At 44.8% G+C, this 15,906-nt stretch overlaps 1 protein-coding gene across 1 annotated transcript in view; it reads left to right on the top strand.

Annotated features, from left to right (window-relative positions):
- The window catches only part of mtcl1 (microtubule crosslinking factor 1), a 224,296-nt gene that overhangs the window by 91,802 nt on the left and 116,588 nt on the right, over positions 1-15,906 (top strand). Inside the window, exon 4 of the mRNA XM_078541012.1 lies at positions 11,393-11,452. Coding sequence (XP_078397138.1) covers positions 11,393-11,452 — 60 coding nt within the window. The remainder of the gene's footprint in view (positions 1-11,392; positions 11,453-15,906) is intronic.

A 15,906-nucleotide genomic window follows, 5' to 3' on the forward strand; every position in this document is an offset into this window, starting at 1 on the left:
ATCCATGCAATAAAAGCCATGCTACCATACTAAATGCGATAGAGCAGACCATTGAGTAGATCCATTGCTCTTGCCGCTTGGACTGCTCTGGAGAAGCCTTGCAGTACTTGGCAAAGCAGGTGTCAAGACTCATGGTGCTCTGCTGCACGCTACACAACTTCGCCAACCTGAGAGCCAGCTCTTGCAGTAGCAAATGGCGAGTGTGCGGAGGAGGAAGAAACATGGAGGGATCAATCGAGACTACCCCTTTCTTCGTGGGCTGTCCGTGAAGAACTATTTTGAGTGCAATACCAGTAACCGCTATCTCAATTCTCCATTCAATCCTACATCTGATCTTCCCTCTGTCTCTGACTTTCCCTCTGTCACTGACCATCACAAAATCCACTTGGCCGCGATGCAAAAATAAAAAACCACTGCAAAATAAACATTCGAAACCAAATTTAGAAATGAAATTATTCCCTATTTCGTACACAAATTAACTAAACTTTGTGCCTGTCTCCTGTGTGCCTTTGCCTGTCCTGGTGCTCCTACATTGTGCTAACCCAGTGGCTGCAGCATGGTTGGTGGAAGGCTGCTGATTCTCAGTGCAACAGGCTGCGGAGGACCTTGGAGGATGCCCTCGAGCAGCTCTGTGCCCAGTCGGCTCGGTTTCAGGCTGTACCATCTCAACATGGGTGACAGCAGCCTGGGCTGCTTGGCTGATGGGCACTGTTGGAGTGGCAGGACGGGAGAACAAGTACCATCATCTGAGGGAGGACGGCAACGTGGAGCCGCTGTCACCCCCCCAGAGCAACACCTCAGCAATCCTAGTAACCTGGACTGCTGTCACACTCTGCAAGGCTACAGGCCTGATAACAGCTTTCTGAGCTTCCACTGCAGCAATCAGATTTCTGGTGGAAGATGTTTGTCCTGTAATGGAAGCTGAGACATTGACTATCAGGCACTGCATCATAGTTGAGTCCACAAGTGTGTTGATAGGGTTAGCTACCACGTCCATGTTGGAAAAGATGGGCTCCAAGCTCTGCACAAAGCCCTGTGCACTTTGTTGCTAGATTCCTCCATACTCCTTGACATTGACTGCAGGCTTTCTGGCAAACTTTCCAAAGCATCAGCCATTTTGTTGTGCATTTTTTTATTTGTTCGTGGGATGTGGGCAGCACTGGCTAGGTCAGCACTTATTACCCATCCCTAACTGCCCTTGGGAAGGTGGAGGTGAGCTGTCTTCTTGAACCGTTGCAGTCCATGTGGTGTGGGTACAGCCACAGTGCTGTTAGGGAGTTCCAGCATTCTGACCCAGCGACAGTGAACGCATAAGCATTGTAGGTCGCCCTACTGAAGACCTCATCTGAGTACTCTGCAATGGAACCCATGTACAACCTTGCCCTTCTCCAAGCTGGGAACCCATGCTATCCTTGCCCACAGCCCTGTTTGCAGTGCACTCATGCCCGGTGTCTCACCACATGCAGACTCTGCCTCTAATCTATTCTCTAATGTGGAGTGGCAATATCTGAGCTGCTAATGTGAAATCAAGTAACAGTGTTGTATCTTCATCATCGCTCTTTCCTGGCCAGATTACACTTCTTGGGCACAAGAGCAAGGTGGTAGTGAGGAGAGCAGGGGAAAGTAAGAGGTGCATGCTTACATCATCTACAGCTTGTTAGCAAAAGAGATCATGAGATGAAGTAGGAAGTAAGATGTGAGGAGGGGGATTAGGTTTGAGGATACTGGCATCTTCAATGGATTCAGCCCACCTCTGGCTGTGGCCTTATCAACAGTCATTCCAAATATGGCCAATACTGCCGCTTCTGTGGGAGTCTTCTGTGCAAGCAGCGCCTGTCCTCTTCTGGTTAGCTCCTGCAGCCTCAGGTTATGCACAACTTTTGTCCTGCAAGATTGTGTCAGTGAGTGCTGTGTAATCTGTCTGGATGGTGTGGCCCTCATGGTTGAATAACTGGAAGTGTGCATGCAGCCTTGAGATGTTGCTGTGAGGCTTGTAGCTGTGCTAAGTATGTGAGGGTGCAGTGAAGTGTATGGAAGTCAGGTACGAGTCCTGATTGATAGAGATTGTTGGTAGGTGAGTGATGGGAGTGTGAATTAAACAGTGTCTGAGACTAGTGGTGCAATTGGTATGATATGGGGTTTGAACATGCATTCTCTGACCTTGACCACCTAAGCACGGTTAGTGAACTTCTTGAGGCATTGCATCCAGCACCTCAAGACTTTGCTCCTTTACCCTCTGCTCCCAGTGCCTTTTGATTGTGTCTCTGGAGAGCCTTCTGCTGCTACAGGACATCTCTCCTCTTTTCAACAACCTTCACTAAGGTCCCCAGTGCAGCATCCAAAAACGCTGGAGCCTGTGCTCTCTCCCATACTCTGCCATTCTTCACTGTTTCTCAGGATAGATTCACTTCCATCCTGATTCCCAGCATCTATTCTAGTCATAATGCATTTCCCCTTTAAGAGGTGCAGGCTTGCTTTAAACGGTGCTAGGAAGTTACAATTTCAGGACCCCCTGCTGATGTGCACAGCCAGTGAACAGCATGATTAGAGTTGGTTGCTCACAGCAATCATCATGATGAGCAGGCAGCACAAAGTTGGTATACTTTCTGCAGTTCAATCAGCAGGCACCGGTTAAGCGTGCATCCTGATCCCTGCAGCTGTTTTTGGAGCTATCCAACTTAGTTCCTTCAGCCTTTACTTCAATAGCATTACCCCTTTCCTTATTGTTTTTTTACGACATGTTCACACCCTACAGTCACTTTCTGACCTTGCACTATTGCTGGGTAACATGGGGTCATTTTCTGAACTTGCAGTGTTGGCAGGGAACCTTGAGGTCAGGGATCTGTCTGGGTAAGCGCTATTCAAATTTTCCACCTGTAATTTTTGCATGCTGAAATTCCCAATGTGTATGTGTTCCAGTGGGCGAATCTCCTTGCTGGCAAAAAAAAATTGGAAAAGGCCCGAAGAGAGAGTCACATTGGACATGAAACATTAACTCTATTTCTCTCTCCACAGATGCTGCCAGACCTGCTGAGTTTTTTCCAGCACTTTGTGTTTTTATTGTAAAAGTTACCCTGCTGTCTCAGATCATAATTTCATACAGTACATGCTATGTTACAGATTACACTGTTACATACATAGAGGGCATGTAAAATACTGAATAACTGTATGGCCGTGCTTGATACTGGTGTTATAGACAGGAGAGAGGGGCAAAACTGAATTCCTTTATTCTCTCACCATCGTCCATAAGCAGAGGTTTTTTTTGTTTTAAAAATAGGCTGAGGTGCTTATTCCAAAAACCATTTGTTTGTGCAATCAATCTTTAAAGTGACCCACTCCAAACTCTTAGGAATGAAACAGAAGTTTAGTTTATTCACACATTCAAACCAGGGAGGATGATCACAACTTCACACACACACAAGTATACATTAAGGGGATAGGATAGAGGAGTTTTACAACAAGGACTAACTTAACAGCTAAAAAGAACCACAGAAATGGATATCAGTTCACGTTCCAGAGCCCAGAACACCCAAATTCAGAGAGGGTTCGCTCACAGAGAATTTCCAGTTCAGATGAGTTCCTGGCTGAAGGCAGGAGTGCAGAATTCCTATAAGATGATGGTGCCGCAGTCAAATGTGATTGATATTCAAAGACTTGGTCTGCTTGGCAGGTGGTGGCCAGTAGCTTCCAGATAAACAGACTTTGAGGAGGGCTTGCTGCAGGCTGCTTGGTCAGCCTAGAGTCCTGCTGGCAGATGCTTGAAGATGGGAGATAAATTAGCAGACTATCCTGCTTCTGGGTTTTCAACTGTATATCGAGATTTTGAAGTGGTCACTTGGGTCATGTGACCTCCTTCCTCCACAATTATTTCATAAGGGGATGTTTATCTGTTGTCTGGATCTGGCTTATGTTTGGTGGCTCGTAGTGTCCCATCCATTACCCTCTGAAAGAGTCATTATCCATATTGATGACCCTGTTCCAGGTAGCTATTGTTTTGGTAGACCTTCCACTAGAGGTGTAAGCTTATAAAGGTGCAAATGACGTCTGTTTCCTTTCAATAGTTCTTTTTTGAAATGGACCTTGTCAGTCCCAGGTATGTGATTCTATGAGAAACATGTCAGGGCATGTCTCCAGCACAATCCATATAATGCCTTAGTGGTCACTTTACAATTCAGGTGACTTGTGGCATCCATCTTTTGGTTCAGGACAGTTCCTTTTTAAATAAGCAAAATAGAATGGTTTGACTTGTATAGTTTATGATTTCTTTCATTCTTAGAGACGTGTCACTGGGTCCAATGTTATTACTACTGAGGGGAATTGGTGGCTCAATCTAGCTGAGATGGCTAGGGTCATAGGAGGCTGGTCCTTAGCAAGGGGCCCCTATCTCCTGCGGTTTGTTCAGTTGCATACACAGCCTGTGCATTACTTGCTTTCTTTTTGTTCACTCCCCTGTATTTTTAGCTGCCTGTCTCCTGCAGGCAGCTGGCTGGAAATTTGAGAGTGAGATGGGCTCTTTGATTACCAGCCCTGGCTCTTTTCCTTGCTGGAACCATCAGGAGGTGGAATGACCTCAGTTGGAGGTAGCTCATGTGTAGCATTTGACCCAGGCTGGGATGCCTTGCAGTATCTGCCAGCTTAGCTGAGCATCAGATGCTCAGTGGGCCTGTGGCATCTTCAGAAGGTATAAACGTATGCAATAGAATCAACCACTATGAGGAATAGAGCTACAGAAATGCTGGGAGAGTGAGTTAGAAGGTATTTTGTGGCCCCCGTATCACACTCTCCGGTTTTACAAAAGTCTTTTTCATGTTCTTCACTGAAGATTAGTCAACATGTCTGAAGTTTTAGTACCTCAGCCTCCTCAGTACATTACACTCTAATGCTGAATACCTTTTTTTTTAAACAGTTCCCTCATTAACAGACACTTCTCAATTCACCCCTCTGTGTACACCAATTTGTAAAGCATATGTTTCATATAAAATGTCTCTCTTTGTGATGTATTTCCACTGCTAAGCTTTCTAAGTAATCCACCCTTCTCTGTAATGTGGATCTCCAATAAAAGACTGCTTGTTGCAGAGCCCGTTCTCAATAAAACACATCTATCTGTACCGTGCTTCTCTCCGTAATTCATGCACCCTATAAAAAAGCCCTTGCTGCACTGTATGTGCCCCATAAAATCTATTAGCACATCCTTCAACAAATCCCAATAAAATTCTCATTTGTAAGATGCCAAGTAAAAGCTCTTTTTGTACTGTTTTGAGTTCCAAAGCGTGATATAAATCACATTCTTCATGGTTTTTTTCACCAAGCGAGAAACCTGCTTCCAGTCTGCTCTGTAAAAACCCCTAATGTGTTAAATCAGATATGAACCTGCAAAATGTGAAAAGGGCAGCTGAAAAATAACCTGTGTAAAATATCAATGATGTGTGTCACTGGTGTGGCTCGCTAATGTAAATATGGCTAACAACATTGATTTGCATTAAAATCTGTTCCTATCATTCTATGAGACTTACTATTAATTCTATTTTCTAGGGATATAATAAATAAATACTTTATAGAAGTAATATCATATTCCAACCTTAAAGAAGCAGTCAACACCAAAAAGGCCATTGTAATTCACTCATCGCCTGCTCTTATCCTTTGCTGTTACAAAGAAACTCTTAGAACGCAACGTCAGCGACAAGGAATTCTCTGATTTTCAATTATCTAAACAACACAATCCTGTTTTTGTGTAAATATTTTTGATTTATCAACAGTAGACATTACACATATGAAGGCTAGAACTGGCTGTGGGCATTGCTGGAGATCAAGGTCTGCCACAGTACAAAGGAAGATTAAGCACAGTGCTGCTCTGTGAGGTTGGAGATTGGAGTCTCCTCCTACATACTCACATGAGACAAAATAGGATTGAGAGGAATGCAATGAAAGCACCACAAGATTCACAGTGTCTATGCTGTGCACTTTCACCCACATCCATGGACAATCACACAGAGTGCAGTTCAGGAGAGAGCATCATTCAGTGTTGTGACCTTGACCTCGTGCTGGTGAAGTTATTGGTTTCACCTGTGAGGGTGAAGTGTATGACATGCTCGTCTTAGTTTATTTATAATCTCGTGGATGGTATTTGTTTCATATGTGGCTAGGATCCTAGGAATACTTAAATATAAGGTCATAATATTCACTTTATGGTATTATCCGATGCTGCACAAAGCTGTAAATTTAAACTGGGCTTTGCTTAGCTTCTATGTCAGTAAAGCTCTGAATTGTCTAAGCCTTTATTATGTTGACATTCCTGAGATCTCTATCCATAAAGGGCATTTGCATTCAAAATCTATGGGCAGAATTTTCCGGTTGGCCTGTGGGAGCGTGCCCGACACACCGATGTGTAAAATGACGCGTGATAACGTTGGATGTGCGTCCCGACGCCATCGCGATATTTTGTTCAGCAGGTGCTCACTGGAGTCGGCTGCGCGCCTGCTGAGATGTTAACGGCCTATTAAGAAATTAATTGAACCACTTGTGAATGTTGCCCGTCCAACCTTAAGGTTGGCGGGCAGGCGAAAAGCCCAAGCAGCCTTCGCGTTTTTCAGGAAACTGCACCCACGAACGGGATGAGGTTTCCTGAAGCTTTTATCAAATAAATTTTCATAAATATAAAAACATGTCCCCACTCATGTGACACAGTCACAGGAGGGGATATGTTTAAATAAGTTTTTAAATTGTTTCTTTAATTATTTTAATATCCATTCAATCTTCCTGAGGCAGCTCCATGCCTCAGGGAGATTGCTGCGCGCATGCGTGAAAGAGTGTTGGCCCTGAACTCCCTCCTCCCCCACCCACAATGCTACCGGTCCTGTATTACGCTGGGCGGGCCTTAATTGGCCCGCCCGCGTAAAATGGCGGCGCGGAGCCGATTGCGGTCGGCAATCAGCTCTGCGCCCGCTCCCGCCCGGAGAAAAAGAAAGGTTTGCATTTATATATCATCTTTCATAACCACCAGATGTTTCAAAGTGCTATACAGCCAATGAAGTACATTTTTTTTTAGTGTAGCCGCTTGTAATGTAGGAAATGTAACAGCTAATGCGTACACAGCAAACTCCACAAACCGCAATGTGATAATCTGTTTATGTGATGCTGATTGAGGAATGAGTATTGACCAGAGCATCAGGGATAACTCCCCTGCTCGTCAGTGCCATGGGATCTTTTTTGTCCATCTGACAGGGCTTTAGTTTAACATCTCATTGAAAAGGCAGCACCTACAGCAGTGCGGCACTCCCTTAGTCTTGCACTGAAGTGTCAGATTTTTTGAGGTCAAGTTCTGGAGTGGGACTTGAACCCCAAAGGCTACAGTGCTACCAACTGAGCCACAGCTGACATTACTAGGAGAAAGGCAAAGTAAACTAGGAGGAAGTATGTTAAAATTGGGGATTAAAGGCCTGTAGATAGCAGGAGAGAAGGGAAGACCGAGGGAGCTAAGGATATATTGGGTTGTGACAACCTGTTAGAGTTTAATTGGTTATGAGCATGGTACTCTCATTTCGGCATGTGTGCTGGCAGACAGTGAAAGGAATCCTGAGCATTCTCCACATGTCAAGTTCATGATCTCAGCCCGACTGCCAGGATGGTGCTGAGTGTAAACCACACGGAACTGCCTAGCAACAGAAGGAAAAACTGAAGTCAACACAGGCTGTTCTGGCATATCCCTTAGAGGTCAACTGCAGACTGGACTTTGCACTCTTCCTGGAGTGGGTTGATTGACCGCCTTCTCAGCCCCAGTGTAATATATCGGTGAGGAAAAACTAGACAAGTGAAAGAGGTGAACAGCAATCATTAAAATTCTGCACATGGAAGTCCTATTCCTGTTCTGGGGCCTTAAAACTGTCTCTACTTTCCAGTGTGGAGGTTTGAATGGAACAAATCTCTCTAATGCTGTGGGTTGTACCAGTTAAACAGATCAATTGCTTGGAAAAAGGCAAGATGATGCATTATCACACTTGCGAGTTCTAAAGGTTTTCTTCATAAATTGGTGCAGCATCGAGTGTTGAATATCTCCAAACCAGCTGCCTTAAGTTTGTTGAAAGATCTGCGGAGAATGTGGAGGAACAGCGCAGATGGGGAGCTGTTGTGAAATTTAGTGCCATTGATATTTTACATAATGTGTCATAATCAGAACATGACAGAGACCAACTATTCTCTGCACCACCATATTCAGTGTTTGAAACCTGAATATACTGTAACAATAAAGAAACTTTGGAGGGCCAAGTATCAGTGATGCTCTCTAACTGAGAGAACAGAATGACTGAAAACTTGATAACGTAAAAATAAAGAAGGGTTAAAAAAATAATAGGCACAGATTTTTACGAAGTGCAGTGCTTTAAATAGGATTGGACAGAAAGGCAAACTTGCATTTTATCTAGTGCCCTACCATAACTGTTACAGTCTCCCCGTAACCCCCAGACATGGAATGTTAAAATCCCATTCTTGCCAGCAGAGCTCTCCATGGCCTCACTCCTTGCAACCTTCTCACCCCAGTTTCTTCTGGTCCTCTCACTGCTGCATTCTTTGCTCCTCAACCTGCTACCTCCACTGTGGCAAAACCTACTGTTAGTCCATTCTGTGGAACTCCCTTCCTAAGTCTCTCTGTCTTTCCTCATCATTTTCCACATTTAAAAGCCTCCTGAAATAATCTCTATGGCTTGAGTGTCTGGGTCACCTTAACTGCCCCACAAAGACCCGGCTTCTCTTGCTGCTTGCCCTTGTCAAGTTGCCATTGTTATTCCAACACACATGGTAGAGAGTGAAACACTTTAAAGTGCTGTTGTTTTATTTGTAAGGGCAATTGTTTATTATCCTGGAGAGGGAAAGAATCTTTGTGTTATCATTTAGTATATACGGCACAGAAACAGGCCATTCAGTCCAACAGATCCATGCCAGTATTTATGCTCCATGCGAGCCTCCTCACACCCATGTTCATCTAATCCCATCAGCATTTCTTTCTATTCCTTTCTCATTCATGTGTTTATGTAGCTTCCCTTAAAGTATTCACCTCAACTACTCCTTGTGGTGGCATGTTCCAGATTCTAACTATTCTCTTGGTAATGAAGTTTCTCTTGAATCCTCTATTGGATTTATTCGTGACTGTCTTTCATTTGTGGCCCCCTAGTTCTTGTCTTCCCCAGGGCCAGGATTTTACAGCCCTTCCCGCCTGGTGCGATATTACGGTCCCGCCGAACTGAACGGAGGTTTGAATGGCACGCCGCATCCGCTGGGGGGGGGGGAAGACAAGCCGCAGCAGGGCCCGAAAACCCTGGCCCAGATGTGGAAGCATCTTCTCTGAGTCAGTCCTATCAAACCATTTCGGAATCTTAAAGACCCTATCAGGTCACCCTAAAGTGCACTATTTTAACTTTAAATGCTGCCATCACAAGGGATATAAATTGGCAAAAATGAAATTTATTTACGTCACTTTGACACATTTCCACATCAAATCAGAATATATATGCTCCTGAAAAGTGTGAGCAATAGCAGTAGAAATGTTCCATTTGGAATGTCTAGTCTAATCCTATCCATTCCACCCTCTTCCAAGACCACCTAGTGATAGATAACAGTCCTGGTTGGTGGTGATATTGATTATTAGTTTATAGTTTATTATTATTTTATTGTTTATGATTTTAGTTGCAGCTTCCTCTCTCTTTCTCTCTCTCTCTCTCTCTCTCTATCTCTCCTAGTTCACCCCAGCCCCTTACCTACCAGGTTCTCAGCCAAGGCCTTCAGTAATAGAATTGGTACAGGTTTTAGCCAGAGCACACCTTGAACGTCACTGGTGGGCTCACCATTGCTTGCTTGGGGTTGGTGGTTGGGGGAGGGGGTGGCGGTGGTGGTGGAGCTTGCAGTGGAGGGTTGGGGGGGCCTATTGACTCTCCATGAATAGTCAACCTGTTATTTTAGCAATGATTCACGTGAACTCACTTCCCAGTGACTCTGCACCAAAAAGGGAAAAAATAATATTTAGCACAGTGGAAGCTTTTCCTTCTTTATTCTGTCAAGGGATGTGGGCATTCGTTGTGGGCAAAGCCAGCATTTATTGCCCATCCCTCGTTGCCCTTGAACTGAGTTGCTTGTTAGGCCATTTCAGAGGGCAGTTAAAAAGTCAGCCACAGTGTTGTGGGCCTGGAGTCACAAATAGGTCAGGTCAGGTCAGGTGAACCAGATGGGTATTTTCAACAATTGATTATACTTATCATGATCATCATTACTGAGATGAGCTTTATATTCCAGATTTCATTTGAATTTAAGTTCCAGCTCTCATGGTGAGATTTGAACCAGGAATCTACAGGTTTGCCCCAAAATCAAGGCTACTGTCCTGTGTCCCGGGTTGAAGCTTTATACATATTTCAGGCATTTAAAGTTAATGCATGCGCAGTGCACATATGTGCACCTGCACTGCTCCCGGCTGTGCCCCCCCGCCCCCCCCAAAGCTATATCAGAAGCTCCCTGCCCCCCAGTTTCAGACGGCCTGATAGCCCTTCCCCCTCCTCTCATAGGTCTGCAAACCACCTCCGCCCTCCCATCTCTAACAGGTCCACTAGAGCCACCCCCCTTAGCCACCACCCCCCCCCCCCCCCCCCCCCCCCCCACCCACTCATATGGTCCCCCACATCAAAGTGTCCCTTAATTTCTTTCCCTCAGAGTTGGTCAGTGGCTCTGCCACTGTCTCCTCCATAAGGCTAATGCATTAAAAGAATTAACTGTTTAAAACAGAGGAGGACTGTGATTAATGATAGCTTTTAAAAAGGAATGGAGTCTTATCACAAAGGTTATCTGAGCAGCATCAGCCTTCAACAGCTAACCTGCCTGAGGGCAGCAGATGTCTTTCTGCACCCAGAAAAGCTGAGGACTAGTGAAGCCGTAGACTTAAGTAGAAAATAATTCAGCAGCCATGTCAGGAAGACTATTTGAAGGGAAGGGTTTCAGCACTCAAATCATTACAAATTAAACAATATTTCCAGTTGTTGTATAAAGGCTGAAATGACCATGGTGACAACCATATAAATGTACTTCATTGACTATAAAGCACTTTGAGACGTCCAGTGGTCATGATAAGGATGAGATAACTGCAAGCCTTTTCCGATAAAAAGGTGAAAAGATTGTCAAATCATTGTTCACTGGTGCAATTATTATACAAGTTTAAAAATAATTGTTAGATTGCAACACTTCGAAGTGTTCTTCTGCCACTTGCCTACCATATTAACTGAGGTGTTAAGCTGTTTATTTTAAATCTTTTTATAAGTGGGTGGTGATTTTGTTTTTTCTCCACCTGCACCCGATGTGAATGTTTATGTTATATCTTATCTTTTTTTCACGATAGCTCTTTGGCCTTTGTATCTTACAGAGCTCTTTGAAGAGAAGAGGAAGCCGAGAGCTTTACAAAGATAAGAAAAGTGCTACTCAGGTAAAGCATCAGCACTGGGGAGACCCCCACTCCACAGTAATGTGTTCCCTGACCCTCCATGTTTGATTCAATTCCTGCTTCCTTTGGGGCCAGATACCTTTCAGCTGACTTGTCAATGTGATGATTTAATACAATGGTCCTTCATTTTTTCGGAAGAGTCACTGACTTAAGTTGATATATAAAAAAAGCAATAAACTCATTTTGTAACTTTAACCTTTTTATTCCAAGGTTTATTACGCGACTTCCCCGTGTGTATTTTTGTGTGAATGGTGAGTGCTGACGAATCACTGAGGGAGTGGCAGGGGGGCACTGGGGAGGAAGGAGGCGAGGGGGATGAAGCAGTTATTGTCCCAACCATAGGAGGAAAATTAATTAGAGAAATATTTTACAAAGGTAAATGGCAGCAATTAAGAAACTCACTTAAACTACATTAGTGAAGCCACCAAAGTGAAGGGACCGCCCATTCTGGCAAATAATAGAAACAGGAAGAGGAGTGAGAACTTGGGGGTGGTGGGGGCATGTGTGCAGGGTGCAAGCCCCTGGTTACAATGTGAATGTGGAGAAGGAAAGCCATTCTGCCCATCTTATTTGTTCCATCCTGAAAGACCGTGTCGTCCAGTTGTTGTTTAAATATTTCCAGGGTTTTTGCCACTATACCACCTTACCATAAAGTGCATTTTGGTCACTTTTTATGTGTAAAAGAATTTGCTGGTATCGGTCCTAAATCAGCCATTAATCAGTTTGAGGCAGTGCTCCCCTTGTGCTCGTCATTCAGTTTCAATTCATTTATTGGATACACCTTCGCCAGGCATGATATGCTGGGGTCTCCTGTGGGATTGCAGATGACTCTCAGTTATTGTGGGGAAATGATGGGAAAGGAACCTGGTCCTAGATGAACAATATCACTGAAAGCCCATTGATCAATTACCTTGAGCACCAGGCACTTGGCACTGGATCTCACAACCTTGCATTCATTAACAGACAACCTGCGAGACATCATGCCATTGTGATCCCAGTTAATGTTGCAAGATTTTACAGTGGCCTTCGTTGTATTTTTAAAGCTTTTAGCCTGCCCCCTCTGTTGTGATATCCAGACTGCAGATCACCATGGAAAATGGTATTGAGAATTCTACAATCACTCACATGAATGACATGGCCAGACCAACACAAGATCTTCTCACTTGTGGCCTCGATTCCAATCCAGTTGCTGCATTTCAGATTATCTGCGCTAGGCCTCCTGTCCTGCCACTTGATGCCTGTGATACTTTGTAGATAGCGCAACTGAAAATGGCCAAGTTGACTGATTTCAAGGTGGTTGCAAATTCACAACCCCAATCCCTGTGAGGGTAATGCTTGTTATATACCCGACGTTTGTTGGCAGGCTGTCTCATTCTGAGAATGTCTCCACTCGAGCCTGCCAAAGATGAAGCTGGTTTTGCCAACCCAGTGAGTGACACCATGGTTGATTTGTGGCATCCCATGAGAGAAAGTAACCAAGGCAGCAGAATTTGACTGTGATCTCAAGTGGAAAGTTACTGCTTGAAGCCACAGTGGTTGTGGCTGATGGTCTGGTATGAGTTGTGCCATGACTTCACTTCTTTGTTAAATGAACTTCAAGGGCAAAGCGCTGTGCCACCCGAGCAAAGCAATCAGAGAGCAATTGGATGTCCTCAAGAGCTTAGGCAAGTAACACACAGACATGGGGAAGAGCATGTTGTGAGTGATTATTTGCATTACTTCAGTTTGAAGATGCCACCACCATTATGATATCAGGTATAAATTCCTGTCAGCTCTTGAACCCCGCAAGCCATTCCACGGTAAACAGTGCGTGAAACAAACTAGGGCTAGAACACAAACTTATTTGATGGTATTAGTGCCTGCAAACAGTAATGGCATGTGGCCATGATCTGTTACCAGAACTATCATACCAACATGGAAGTGGCCATGCTCTCGAAGGGCACCAGAACATCACAGAGAACGGAGTCGAATGCCTTTGATAAGTCAACAAAAAGCACAGAAATCCTGATGCTCTTTACATTTTTCCTCGATTTGGCGGGGCTGATGTGCGGCCAGTCTAATACCTCATTGGATTTCTGGAAGAAATATTTTCTGTTAGTTTGCTTGTTCAGTCGGCAGAGGATGATGGATGGAGGTGAAAATTATGCCAGCTATTGATAAACGCGACAGCCCGCACTTGCAGGAATGCACATTGTTTGCATCTTTGAAACTTTGTGTCCATTCCATGTGCCCAGTCTTGATCCTAGAGGGCCAGGAGTCTGCTCTTAACATTCCCCTGCCTTGCGCAGAATGTGGTTGATGAGTCGTGTCTTTTTTAACATTCTAAAGTTACTGGATATTCACAAGTCCCCAAGTTGCTATGCACTGCTGGTAAGCTCTGCCTCTTCCCACCTGCTCATCTCAATCCTCACTACCAGCTGATCTGCTGGCTTGCTGCTCCCCCCCTCAAGTCCACCTACAGCTGCCTGGCCTCCCTTGGAGCGGAGAGAGCTCACTCAGAAATGCCTCTCCTATGCCGAGTAAAACTCCTCGCTACAGATTAGAGCGCTAGCGGCAGCAAGCGCTCACCTCCAGTGATCCAGTGTTGGTCACACTTCAGCAAGCTGATCTTAGTAGAACAGCCAACATTAAAATCAGTGGAGCTGTACTTTTTTTTTAACCTTCTTGTGCTCAGCAACAAAGTAAAATGCTGACAGCCCCAGTCACGTGGAGCTCCCGTTTCAGGCAAAAAGTGTAGCAGGTAATCGTCAAAACAGATCATTACACTGCACAGACAAAAGTATTTTTGTGTCAAGAAATACTGAGATAGTAACAAAAGTATTGAATTCTTGGGAATTTTTTTTGACCAAAAACCAAAATTTACATGTAAACACTAAAATTTATCTATGCGTTGTTTGTTGATTTATTGTTGGTTACCTGATGTGTTTTTTTATTCATCCATGGGATGTGGGTATCACTGCCTAGGCCATGCATTTATTGCCCATCCCTAATTGCCCTGGAGAAGGTGGTGGTGAGCTGCCTTCTTGAACCGCTGCAGCCCATGTGGTGCAGGTACACCCACGGTGCTGTTAGGAAGGGAGTTCCAGGATTTTTGACCCAGCGACAGTGAAGGAACGGCGATATGTTTCCAAGTCAGGATGGTGAGTGACTTGGAGGGGAACTTGCAGGTGGTGGTGTCCCCATCTATCTGCTGCCCTTGCTGTTCTAGATGGCAGTGGTCACAGATTTGGAAGGTGCTGCCAAAGGAGCCTTGGGGAGTGGCTGCAGTGCACCTTGTAGATGGTGTACACTGCTGCCATTGTGCTTTGGTAATGGAGGGAATGAATGAAAGGTGGTGGATGGGGTGCCAAACAAACAGCCTGCTTTGTCCTGGATGATGTTGAGTTTCTTGAATGGTGTTCGAGCTTCACTCACCCAGGCAAGTGGAGAGTATTCCAACACACTCCTGACTTGTGCCTTGTAGATGGTGGCTTTGGGAAGTCTGGAGGTGGATTTACTCTCTGCAGACTTACCAGCCTCTAATCGACTCTTGTAGACACAGTATTTATATGGCTGGTCCAATTCAGTTTCTGTTTAATGGTAACCCCCAGGATTTTGCTAGTGAGGGATTCAGCGATGTTAATGCGATTGAATGTCGAGGGAAAATGGTCAGATTCCTTCTTGTTGGAGATGGTCATTGTCTGGCACTTCTGTGGCACAAATATTACTTGCCATTTATCAGCTAGCCTGAATACTGTCCAGGTCTTGCTGCATATGAACACGGAATGCTTCAGTATCTGAGCAGTCACGCGGGGTGCTGAACATTGTACAATCATCAGCGAACATCCCCACCTCTGACCTTATGATGGAAGGAAGGTCATTGATGAAACAGCTGAAGATGGCTGGGCCTAGGACACTACCCTGAGGAACTCCTGCAGAAATGTCCCGGGACTGAGATGACTGATCTCCAACAACTATAACCATCCTTCTTTGTGCTAGGTATGATTCCAACTGGCAGAGAATTTTTCCCCTGATTCCCAATGACTTCAGTTTTACTAGGGCTCCTTGATGCCACACTCGATCATATGCTGTTTTGATGTCAAGGGCAGTCATTCTCACCTCACCTCGAGAGTTCAGCTCTTTTGTCCATGTTTGAACTAAGGCCAAGAACTGAGAGGCCCTGAAGGAACCCAAACTGAGCAGGTTGTTGCTGAGTAAGTGCGGCTTGATTGCACTGATGATAGCACGTTCCATCGCTTTGCTGATTATCGAGAGTAGACTGACGGAGCAGCAATTGGCCGGGTTGGATTTATCCTGCTTTTCGCGTACAGGACGTACCTGCGCAATTTTCCACAGAGCCAGGTAGATGCCTGTGTTCTAGATGTACTGGAACAGCTTGGCTAGGGGCATGGCAAGTTCTGGAGCACAAGTCTTCAGTACTATTGCCAGAATATTGT

Source organism: Cetorhinus maximus, chromosome 4 (genome assembly GCF_964194155.1).
Source record: "Cetorhinus maximus chromosome 4, sCetMax3.hap1.1, whole genome shotgun sequence".
In the NCBI taxonomy this organism is placed as follows: Eukaryota; Metazoa; Chordata; class Chondrichthyes; order Lamniformes; family Cetorhinidae; genus Cetorhinus; species Cetorhinus maximus.